The sequence below is a fragment of the Cinclus cinclus genome, chromosome 21, assembly GCF_963662255.1.
Source record: "Cinclus cinclus chromosome 21, bCinCin1.1, whole genome shotgun sequence".
In the NCBI taxonomy this organism is placed as follows: domain Eukaryota; kingdom Metazoa; phylum Chordata; class Aves; order Passeriformes; family Cinclidae; genus Cinclus; species Cinclus cinclus.
Window position 1 is genome coordinate 6,608,697 of NC_085066.1, and position 12,627 is coordinate 6,621,323.

The 12,627-nt window shown below is 40.6% G+C and overlaps 1 protein-coding gene across 1 annotated transcript in view; it reads left to right on the top strand.

The window, feature by feature from the left end:
- Positions 1 to 12,627, top strand: part of SPAG16 (sperm associated antigen 16) — a 364,149-nt gene that overhangs the window by 264,281 nt on the left and 87,241 nt on the right. The window contains exon 15 of the mRNA XM_062506713.1: positions 557 to 683. Within this exon, the coding sequence (XP_062362697.1) occupies positions 557 to 683 (127 nt within the window). The remainder of the gene's footprint in view (positions 1 to 556; positions 684 to 12,627) is intronic.

Genomic DNA, 12,627 nt, shown 5'->3' on the forward strand with positions numbered 1-12,627 from the left:
GCATAGTCCCTGTGTGCTTCTGGCTCACAGAAAGGAGGGGGTTTCTCACAGAATCACAGAATATTTTGAGTTGGAAGGGACCCAGAAGGATCATTCAATGCAACCCTTAAGTGAATGGGGAGTTGCCCCTTAGGGTGGCTGTGGAATACGCAGCAGGGAAGGAGTGTCTGTTCTGCTCTCATCTTACTCTTCACATGGAAAACAGGAGCAGAGAAATTTGAAATCAGGGCTAAAAGGGCAATCCTGTGGCTGAGTGAGAAGAAAAGAACCTCAAGGCCTGTTCTTAGGGGACACTGGTGCCAGAATTCAAGATGACCTTTTCTCTCCTTTGTGCTTCCAGTTTCTCCTGAACTGATCCCTTTAGAGGTCCTGTTGTCTTGCTGCTATTCAAGCCAGCAGAGCTGATAAAAGGCTGTGATAACCTCACATATAATAGCTTATTTATTTATTTGTTTAACTACAGTGGCTGTGTCTGGCTGCCCAGCACTGTGCCAGAGGCTGTGATGTTGGCAGGAGGACAGAGGCAGTGCTCTGATTTTGTTCCCATCTTTGGCAGGGGGATACCATTGCTTCCTGCGACTCCTCGGGCGTGATGAAGCTCTGGGACATGCGGAAGTTGCTCCCTATCCTGTCGATCGACGCCGGTCCCCATCCTGCCAACCAGGTCTCCTTTCATCGCTCTGGTAGGGTTCTCAAACAACTTTTCCCCCCTAAGACAAGGTTCATTTTGCAATCTGTCTAATCTCTCTCTAGTTCTGGAGCCAGATAACGTGTGTGAGGCAACATAGATGTGTTAATTGTGAAGAAGAAATGCCTGATTGTACCAATGATCAATACATTTGTTTTCTGTGGGCTAAACTGCCAGATTGGACTGCTGCTCCGTTTATATAAAATGAAAAATGCGTGATAACGAAGAGGACAATTAATTGCAACAGTGTTACAAAAAATACAGAACTGATCAATGGGGGTAAAAGGCTTAGTGAGATTACCTGTGTTCCAGTGGTGTTTATTCTCCATTAGTGTTTGTTCTTTTATTTGCTAATTCTGGAGTTGCATGTCATAACCAATCTTACAGAGTCCTCTTATAATTGCCTCAGAACTTCATCGTGCTGACAGGGTTGTTTACTAGGCACAAGGAATTGAATTAACCAGTTATTTTTCATCATCAACCATGTATTACCATGTCAGCAAAACTGTGAGTGCACATTGCATTTTCATTTGAAGAGGCGCCATTCTAAAACATTCTTGTTTAAAACAATCTTCAGTTCCAAAGCACAGACAAGCATTCATGCTGCAGCACAGAATTACATCCTACCTTAGGAAATGGCTTTACTCAAAGCTAGTGCAACATGATGTAATACATATATAACATAATATATATGGGCACATTGAAAAATAAGTATACATTTGCATTATATGTTCATAAAACATAAAGCTTTGATAGAATATGAGAGATAATAGGGTGTTATTAAAGAAAAATAATAGGATAGGTGTTTTGTCATAATGACTCACATACTGTGAAATGCATATTATCAATACATTGAGTCACTTGGCAGAAAACTTTGACATCAAATTCATATTATTTGTAGTGATTTCATGGATCTCTCTGCTCTATCATTAAATAAAGTATTTCCATTTCCCAAGAGAGAAGAAAATGTGTTGACACTGTCCATTTTCGGGCAGTTTGCCAAAGACAAGTTTAACCACTATTGTATTTATGTGTGTAATTTGGAATAAGAGCTCTTTTTTTTTTTTTTTTTTTTTGTCCAGGAGGATTTGAAGAAGTTTCACATGTTAGTGTATGGTGTATAATGTTGAGTCATTTGCAGCAGAACCACATCCCTGAAAAATGCAGTTGCAATATTTCTGCCAGATGGGAACTTCCCATTAGAAAGGTTATCATCAGCTTTGAGTAATCTAAATGGGCAGGCTATTCTATCATTTGGACAAAATCAAAAATTTTCTTTGTGGGAATAACCACACAACAGAGTTATTGGGGTGGATCACAGAGAGGCAGAATGCAAAAGGGTAGAATTCCAGCTGGCTGAAGACAGGAAAGTACCTGGCTGAGACACACTGTACCTGCTGCAAGAGGGACAGAGTAGATAAATTATATCCAGTGTTTAACAGCCTGTTGGGGATGGGACATCTGCCTCACTCAGGACCTCTTCCCCTGGAGCAGCTTGGGTTGATTTTCCTTATCAAAGCATGGCTCAGTTTCCAGCTGTGTCCCTCAGTCTCTGGCTGATGTTACACCACACAGTGTAAAATACTTGACTGCATTAATAGTCAGAGACACAAATTGTTCAGCTCTTACAGGTGGATTTAATTACTAGATTAGAGAGCCATGGTTGAGCAGGTTTTTTTCTTCTGCCCAATAATTATTCTAATTAAAGCTAATAATGATAGAGGAGGTTTATGAAAAGTTTGGTGGTATCAGCAAACAAGATTGAGGTCAAAGATAGGAAGGCCCCAGCTAATGGAAGAATTTGTTTTGCTTTCCTTTGTATTGTTTTCAAGTAATTATCTTTGCAAATGTAGTGTAGACAAGCACATCTTACCTTTTGTTTTTAAATGGTGTTAACCTTTGTGGGTATGACATGCACCAGGTGGGAGGTGCTTCCTGAAGGAGGAGTTTGTGAACTTCTGGGGTTCTCCTGATGGTATTTTTGGGGATGGGCCTTGCTGGCTCCAGTGATCCGATTGCTGTTCCGGGCCTGTGTGCCTGACCAGCATTGTTAGTTAAACAGCAGCTCAAAGCCATTTCCTGCTTTAGCAGAGCCACACTCAGATAAATTTGTGACAGAAGTTGTGTACAAATCTTTCTGCTTTAGCTGCTCTGCCTCAGCTTTTCTTTAGTTCAACTTGAAGGTGGACTTTTCCATACTTGTGAATGAACAGAAAATAACTACATTAGTAATTGCCACTGCACTTCATGGGGATTTTTGGCTTTTCCTGCTCTTTCTGAGACAAGCTCCTGGTCTTTCAGTGAGAGGTGATGATGGAGCTACCTGGGACTTAGCCTGCTGGAGGTAGTGCTCTTCAATACTGTGTTTAATGTCCGAAATTTTTCTGATAATATATACAATTAACATGTCCTTTGAATTCTGCATCCTGTGAGTGGCTGACCAGAGTTACTGTGCAAAATGGACCACAGCGTAACTGATTTTTAAACTAAATTCACTTCTGCTTTTTTATGTGCAAGTTAATCAGCATCTGCATGTGCACATATTCTTGTGTAGCATTCATGCATTCCTAGAGCACCCTCTTGTCACCACCTTTATTTCCAGTTGCTTTTTAGAAAATGTAAATAAGATTAATCACAACCCAGCATTGCATATGTAAGAGAAGGTGCAGAAGATTCCAGCTTGTGTGCTCTGATGTATTTATTTATTATCACAGCACATTAAAACAAACAAACCAAATAAGCCCCACTTCACAGCAACAATCCAAAATCAAGAGCAGTCCCAGTAAGGCCAAGGGCAAGCAAATAATATTTGGAAAAATGCACTGCTTTATTTTGAGCTCTGGAGATACAGTGAGGTGTTAACATTTAACCTGCTTCCATCCAAGCTGGGCTGTGTTGCTCTCAGCATGAACAAGTAACCTTATCATGCTCCTGACCATCCCCAAGGGCTATAGGTGCATGTCTTATTCTGAGGAAAAGCAGATTAAAAGAATGTAAAAGCTGTAAATGAATGTGAAATTTGAGAAATGGCAAGATCAAGATTATCTTGTGATACAAGTTGTTTATTTTAGGAGACAACAGTTCTAGGGATGCAGGAGACACATGGGCAGTGAACAGATGGTAGCACCATCAGCCATGGTGGGGTCAGGGCAACTGCTCAGTGTTGCTCTCTAAAAGCACGCTTCATTTGTTTAATTGCACATCACATGACAACACCCAGCACCATTACCACAAGACAAGCATTGATCCAATGGGTGGCAATTGTTTGCTGTTCCTCTGCAGTTGTTTTTGGTATCAAATAGCAGAGACAAATTTTCATCTCTGTACTACCCACCCTTTTACTGAACACAAAATTATTGACAGGATTTCTGGGATATCATCACTGGACCATTTTCAATATTTGCACTTGACATTATTTGGGCTATTACTGATAATGTTAAAGCCAGAAGCAATCCCCACAGGGATGGGGGCATGGAGATTAGAGCTCAGATGGTTAGAATTTCCACTGAGATTGAGACACCAGGTAAAGTTCCAAAATTACAGTTTTCACATCCCTAATCTGGTAACAATTTCTGTGCTCAGAACAGAACTGGCAGCTGCAGTCCTTGCAAATCAATCTTGCAGTGAGGTGCCCTCTCAATTTTCTCTTTGATTTCCTCAGTTTTGGTCGGTGTATTGACTGCAAAGACAAGCTGGTGTTAAGGTGACAGATCCAGGTGTGTGTCTTTGTCCCTTCTTTCCTCCTTTCCTTCACACTTTTGGTTAATTGATACCCCTTAAGTGGCACTGAGGACATAAAGCTTCATCTTGGTAGGGTGGAGAATTTTCTAGGATGGAAGAAGCTCTCCTTTTCTGGGAAGCCTACAGTGGATTTTGGAGTTAGGGGGTGGATCAGCAGTGGGTTCACCTGCAACGTGCAGATCTCAGGAGGTGACTGTGGCCACTGTGGCCATGTATAAAGAGATCTGGAGCAGAACAAGATCTTTACCCTTTGTCCCACTCATTCTGCAGCTTCTGGAACTTGCTTTTTGTATTTGTCTCCTTTTGATTACAGTTAAAGTCACACTTGATGGGAGAAGAATCTTCTAGCACAGAATTTAGCAGTAATCTTTTTAGAGGCATCTGATTTTGTCCACATAGAGCAATTATGTGCTGACATTAATGTGTGTTTTTCCCTATGCTTCCCATTTCTGACTCGAAAGCTTTTTTCATTACAACACTTTATTGCTCTGTGTTCTTTAATCTCCAAGGCAGATTACTTGATAACATCAATTGATTCCTTGGGGTGCTTTTCCCCTTGTGGCTCAATGCCTGAGTTCCTGCCTCTATTCTGACTATATATATGCTGTCACAGGCAATGCAGCCTCAACTTGGGTAATTTTTACTTGATTGAAGTTCTTGACAATTAGCACAACCTTCTGATCACCGATTCTGGGTATTGAAAGAAAACAAAACATTAAGAATTAAACAACTGTTTAATAAGTAAGTGTTTTTTTCTCCCCCTTCCCCAGTCTTGGCATGAGCCAAACATCTTTCCTTTCCCTTCCTGGCTTCTTCTTGCCTTGTTTTTGCTGTGGGCTGTGCTCAATCATCCAAATTCCTTTGGTGCAGCCACAGGGGATGCAGGAGGAGTATAATTCTTTGGATTTGTCCTGGCACTTGCCTTTTCACTCAGACCACTCCCAGTTCTGGTTACTACTCAGTTCAGACTTGCTACAGTGCTCTAACTCCTTTTGGCAGGGCAGCAAGGTGATCAAGCCATGGTTTTGGAGTACATCTTTCAAATCTTTGAAACATTTCCTCATTACATAGGGAATTGAGACTTATTTTGCTGCCTGCTTGGCTTCTCATTTAGGCTTTTCTCAAGTCCCTTTGTAATTGTACATCACTTGTTCCTCTCCTTGTTCCCATCAGGAATTGTTTAATGTCTATCCCTTCAGAACCATTTGCTCTGTTGTGGTCATCATTCCAAGATCTGTGTTTTCCCTGCATCCCTATATACCCTTTTCTGTACAAACTAAGGATTCACATGGTCTGTTTCTTTTAAATATAATTGACCCACATTCTCACAGATTTTGCTTAATGAGCACAAAAGCAGCCACCTGCATATATTAGTTTGCCATTTATTATTTGGTATTCAGCACTTTTAGTTTGTCTTCACTTTCTTCTTGGCTTCAGCTTGTGTCCAAGTGCTGTGTCAGGGCTGTGTGTCTCCTCTGTCCCCTGTAGAATCCGGCCAAGTAATAGTCAGGGAAAACTCTCCTTCCTTCCTTCCTTCCTTCCTTCCTTCCTTCCTTCCTTCCTTCCTTCCTTCCTTCCTTCCTTCCTTCCCTCCCTCCCTCCCTTCCTTCCTTCCTTCCTTCCCTCCCTTCCTTCCTTCCTTCCCTCCCTTCCTTCCTTCCTTCCCTCCCTCCCTTCCTTCCTTCCTTCCCTCCCTTCCTTCCTTCCTTCCCTCCCTTCCTTCCTTCCTTCCCTCCCTCCCTTCCTTCCTTCCTTCCCTCCCTTCTTCCAAAAGGGGATAGGGCTGAACACTCTATTTGGTTTACACTGGCAAGTTTCAAGCAGTGATCGCTCTCCATTTCTCCTTTGTCTTGTCCATCCCTCTCTTTTTCTATTTCTCTTTAGTCTAAACTTGAGTATCCCTTTATAAAACTCATCTTTAAAGCCTGTGATACATTAAACTGATGGGTAGGAGATAATCTTTCAGGTCCATTTGTTGACCTAGTTGTTTTTATACAAGCCAAAGATTTTCAAAAGTGATACCTTGGATAGAAGGAGTGCTGGTGGGCTTGTTCATGTCAGCCACACTGGGAAAATGGTTTGTCCTGTGTGCCTCAAGCTGAAATCCCTGCTTTGGCAGAGCAGATGCTGTTGCCCCAGCTGTGTGCTGTTTGACACTGCCCCAGTATTGATGCTCTGTCCCTAGGTAGCCTGCTCAGCCCGTGTGTTTGTGCTGGTGAATCCATGAGTGGGCTCCCTGCAGAGATCCTGGCATGGTGTGAGTTGGCTTACACAAGCCATGACCTATTTTCCAGCCCTGATCATGCTGCTTCTCCTCAGAAGTCACATCAACAGGACACCCCTGTCAGCCTCTTTCCCCGAGGAGTGTTTACAATGTCTGTTGACCATCCTTAATTACTCCAATGGTCAGCATGAGAATAAAAGGATGTGCTGGAAGACTGAATTATTCAACAGTAATTCCCTGTTTCATAATTCTCACTCCTTCCCTCTCTGCTGCTGTATGCCATCTGTTTTCCTGACCATAAAAATTCTTTAATTTGGAGGCAATGGGTAGATTGGACTTACACAAATATCAGCTGATTGACAGATCATTTTGTCTCCTTGTTTCATGGAGAATGAAACTATCACTCTCCCTATTTCTGACTGTTGCAGTTTGCCAAAGGGAAAAAGCTGGCAATGAATTTTCCCCCTTTGTTGATCAGGGGGAGAGTTGTGCTGTGCAGTATTTCTGTTGCGTCATGACCATTTTTCAATATGAGCAAATGCCAAAATATTTAAATATGCTGGAAGGGAAAGAAAAGGGATTCTTAAAATATATGACTTTATTTTCAGTACAGACATAATTTAAAATGTATGAAATATTTGTCTTTCGGAAGGGAAAGGGAGGTGCTTGGAACTCCTGTATTTTACTTTTTTTTTGCCCTGGTTGCAGATAGTGTTTTGTCTCTGGCTCTGTTTGCTGAGCTAATGAGGGTGGGGACTGTGCTACTGCAGGCGATTGCTTTGAGCACTGAGCACTTTGAAGAGATTAGCCCCATTGATATTCCCTTCATCTTTGTTAGAGGGGCATGCTTCCTTCACTGGAGTGCCAGGAGATGGACAGCTATTTAATAGAGCCAGCCTTTTTCAAGTACAGGCTGCAGTCCCGAATGTCCCCATCTCCTTTGCCTGCAGATTTCCTATGTAAAAACGGTGTTCTGGAAGCCACTGTTCCTCATTAGAGCAATATATTGACCTGATAGGGTTTGTTGGTTTTTTGTTTTTTTTTTTTTTTTGAGGACCCCAGGTTGACTGGGTTATTATCTGACTGGTTAAATGTTATTCTTCAAGGAGAAGCAACAGTTTTAGCAGTTCAGGCAGACAGCCAAAACATGGTGATGAGCAAATTGTTTGTTCCAAGAGTAAATGAAGGGAATGTCCACGTGATTTTTGCCATCCTTGTATTAAACTAACAGAAGCTGAAAATTGGAGCTTTATGCATCCCAAGTGGGGCATAACTGATAAAAATTTTGATTCTCCAGCAGCTATCCACAAACTGAATTAAAATGGCTTGCAAGAAGTTGTTTTTTTTCCCCTAATCTCACTTTAACTAGGCACAAGTCTCAAAATAATAATGTATTCAACATTTCATCTGTAGCATTTACTGCTTTTGTAACTTTACCAGGTTCATGGATTCTCTTTTATATTTTTATATTAATTCCAACTTACAGACTGCTGCAATTAGCACATTCTCCATTTGAATGTATTTACAGTGATAGAACAGAACTCTTTAACTCAGACTGCACAGCTCCATCCCAAGCCTGGCTTAGATACAAGAGCTTCATCTCCTGATTAACTTACTCCTGCAGACAGTCAGGGATGAAGGACCTCTGAAAGTCATCCCAGCCTTTCTTCCATGAAAGCTCCTCTTAAATATCGACAGCTCTCTAGGTTCTGTGTTTTGAGTACAGCATCTGTATGTAGAGTGGATCAATACTGCATTCAGCATTTATATCCTATAATAAAAGAAAGGGATTTTTGAAATACTGGTTTTGTATTTGTGTGTCCTTTCTATGTGTTAAATATGGAAGGTGGAATGGCCATGTTATTCTCTGCCAAGGACTGGGTAGATCAGGGAACCTGCAAGGGGACAGCCATTTTCATCTTTGTCACTGCTGAAATGAAACATAAGTTCATCAAGTAATCTAGAGTCATTAGTTAGCTGGGAGCTTTTGGGGCTGACCCAGACTTGTGCTAGGAGTGGAGAAAACACACTTAGGAAAACAAAGAACTGGGCACTTTTGTTTAAGGGAAGCAAACCCTGAGAGAGGAGGAAGGGTTCATAGGGGCTGGGATGCTTTGGAGAAAAAAGGAATACTTGTGACTGCTTGAGTAACTCAAGTATGCTGTTTCAAACTTAAGGATAATTTAGGGAATTTGGTCTGATCACCCACTGTTCTTTTCCCTCTTAAAAAACAAAGTATTTAATATTTTGCATTGAAACTTGGAGATGAAATGTCAGTTCCATAAAAAAAGAGAGAAATATTTAAAACTTTCCATTAGCAGCATTTTTCTCTCTCCTTTGTGGGGGTAAAAACTATGCCAGTCTATGTTGAGTTTGAATAACACACTTCCAGTAACTCAAAACTTACCTTTTTAACAAGCTTACTCTTCTTCCAGTATTCATTTTTAAAAGTAACCAAAGTCTAAAAGAAAATTATTCACCTTCAGATACCTGTATTATGATTGCCAAGAAGGCTTTGATTCCTTGAACAGTTCCTCCACTTGGTAAATGGAATATATTCATGAGCTAGGTCTTTTCAGAGCTTGGAAAGTGGCACCTCTTTTCAAGAAAGAGATCATCTTTGAATTAAAAGTATGCTGTCCTTAGCCTATTTTATTTTTATTTTATTGACAAATTGTCACAGGAGCTAAAGTGCATAATCATCAATAACAAGTGATCCATGGGACTATGCAAAATATATTGATTAACAATATAATCTCCATACAGATGTCCTAGCAGTGCTTGTTATTTTTTTATGGGCCAGTCTGGGAGTCCTGCTTGCATTTCAAGGGGCAGGTGGAGAAAGGTGAGTGAGACAAAGTTCAGGGCATATCTGCAGTTGCCTGGCAGCATCTTTGCTGAAAAGGGAAAAATGCCACCAATTGCTCCTACTACAGGATGTGCAGCCTCCTTTTGTTAAGCCTACATGGGTACAAAGTAAACTCATTTCCTTGAAAGGGATTCAAAGCCTGAGACAAAATCCCCTTTGTCATGAAAGCATGATTTTAAATTTTAGGGTTGTTCCACTACTAGGAAAATCCTGATTTAGATGCCTTTGAGGCGTTTAATTTACACTTATGTAGAGCTATTCCTCAGAGAAAATTGGATGTAATTTTATGATTAGATAACTGACCTAGGAATGAGAGAGAGAGAGAGAGAGAGTGCAAAGCTTGCATATCCACTTTGTCCGGATGAATATTCACTAGGAAACCTTCAAACTGCTCATAAATATTGCCTGTCCTTTTGTAAAGGCTCCCACCAGCAAGCCCACGGTCATTTCCTGGGCACAAAGAGTTTTTGTATTGAAACTTTTGGGCAACTAAATAAAGTATTTTCTTTCCCTTTCTTTTTTGGTGGCAAAATATTATACGTAATGATGAATGGGAGAATAAGCAAGGAGAGGAGTTCTACAGACAGCCTCCAATGCCTGACTTGCCTATTTGAGCTGTTTGTTTGGGGTTTCTTTCCTCTGGAATGAACTTCTTTTATTTCTTTGCCTGTATTTCAACTTGTGAAAATATATTTTATGTAGAGCTGTTATTTCCCTGAGTATCACATACTCTTGGGGAGTAGAGTAAAATCTACTTGTTACAATCTCCCTAAACTAAATTGAATGAAAAAAGGAAATATCTTAATATTTTTTTCCCTCCTTCTAGAACACCAAAGAGGTCATGATGACAATGAATTCTTTAATGTTGGGTTTATGTCAAACATCATTTCCTTCTTTGACATTTTATATTGCAAGTGAATATGTGTGCAATTCCTCAGTGACCTGCTATCAGGAGGTTAAAATTATGAGAGACGAGGCAACTGAGAGCCTTTTTAAAGATGGTTTATTGCCTCATGCCATCCCAGAAGGGTGAGACATTAAAGGTGTTATATCCAATGCCATAATATCAGAAGCTGTCTAATTCCCTGTTACAGTGCCTTCTGGTAGGTTTTTAGCCCATCACATACTTCTACGAAACTTGGTAACATCTTTTTACACTAATTATAAATTGTTTTGCTTTTTGTGGCTTTGCTGCAATGCATCATTTTTAACCAATTGCATAACACTTCACAAACCTACATTGATACATCTTAAACTTCGAACTGACTTTATAACAGGTTTTATTCCTAAACTTTAAAATCTTTTACTGTCTTACTTAACACACTGCTTCGCTTGCATAATGCACATTTCTTAATGTTTGCTGAAAACATATTTCTACTTAAACTACAAACTTATATTCTTGTTTAATGTCTGTTTCACTTCACTGTTCTAATTGTCCAAGCTTTCTCCAAGGTGTTAGGTCAAACCTTGGACCCATCTCTATCACTGAGCCTGTATGCACAAGGCCTGAGAGCTCTCTGTGCTTGCATTTCCTACAGCCTGCCTGCAAACACAGAAGAGAAAGAAAAGCAGTGTCTCTGCTCTGTTGTGGCAGCATCCCAGCTCTGGCACTGGGCAGGAGGTGAAGCTGAGGGCAGACAAAACAAAGTGAGGAAATGCTGCAGTTTCCCTGGCCCTCTCCTGTGGATCAGGGCTCCCAGAATTGGGTCCTCATGCACTTCAATGCTCATGGATCTCTCTGTTAAATCTCTGCTTTGGCACTTTGGATTTCCAGCAGATGCTATAGCCATGCAGAAGTACCTCCCTGCCTGTGCTTTAAATCTTTTAATGATAAATTCTGGTTCTCAGACTGTGGGAGTTATTGAATAATTGTTCCTTGTTCAGCCTGTTCCTGCTGGCTCATCTTCCCTGCTCTCTTTGCAGAGCTGAGGAGTCTGTGACTATTTAATCTCCTGAATACATAAGCCATTCCTCCTCTTTCTTTATATGTTGCCCTTCTGTAAATCTAATTTTGGGTACTTCTTTTAAAAATGGAGAAGGATGAGTCTGCTACGATGTTTTCAAGATGTGTTTAAACCAGGGTTTTAAACAGAGGCCTAATGAGGTTGATTTTCTTCTCTAGCTTTTGGGTTTTTCCCCCCAGTCTTAAATCCTGGCATTTTAACAAGGTGATGTTTTCAAAGAAGTATCTGTGGTGGCTGGGACATCTCTGTCCTGAATGACAAAGGCTAGTTTACTGTCTGTCACTGGATTTGTATAATTAAGAATACTTTTGTTTACTTGAATCATTTAATGTATATCAGAATTCAGTTTCATCTGCCTTTTTATTTAATCCATCATCTTGATATTCTTCAATCCTTCTGTGAAATGTAGTGTTGTCTTGAAAAACATGAAACATTTGATATGTTCAGTGTTCACCTTCACATCCTTTAAGAAAAAGAAATTTTTGATGTACTGACTAGCACAGGTCCCAGAATAAATGTCACACTCTTCTGGTAATCTGTATTTTTCTCACTATGTCCTATTGGAAAAATTCCATTTTTCCCCCTTCCAACTTTGGTCATCAAAATTGTTGGGAATTCAAATATCTTATGTCAGCCAGTTCACCCTTACTGCTGTGTTTCTTGGCACCATCAAAGAGCCAATTTCTGATCTGTGCTTTGTGCTGTAAAAGCTATGATAACTCCTCACTGTGGTATTGCATTTCCCCATGCATCACCTCAATCTGTTCCTTATTACACAACTGAGTTTATTGGACCTGTAAAGAAATCCCAGGTACCACCTGGCAGTTTCTCAGGCTCTTTTCAGAAGTGGATATCACATTTGCCACCTTCCATTCCTCTGCTCCTTGGACCAGGTTAAGCAGTTGCTTCAGGGACAATTTCAGTTAATTCCATATTTAATGTTTTATTAAGCTCCTGTTTGAATACTTTCTGCTTCTGGCAAATATTTAATCATCTCATTCTAAGATTTTGGACCTGTGTTTCCTGTTAGGAAGCCAAGCCAGCCTGTCCAGGCTGTGTCTCTGGAGTCACAAAACCAGTCAGCTCTGCACTGCTCTGCCTGGTGGGATTGCATCTTCTTAGGGATGGTTGGAATAATGCA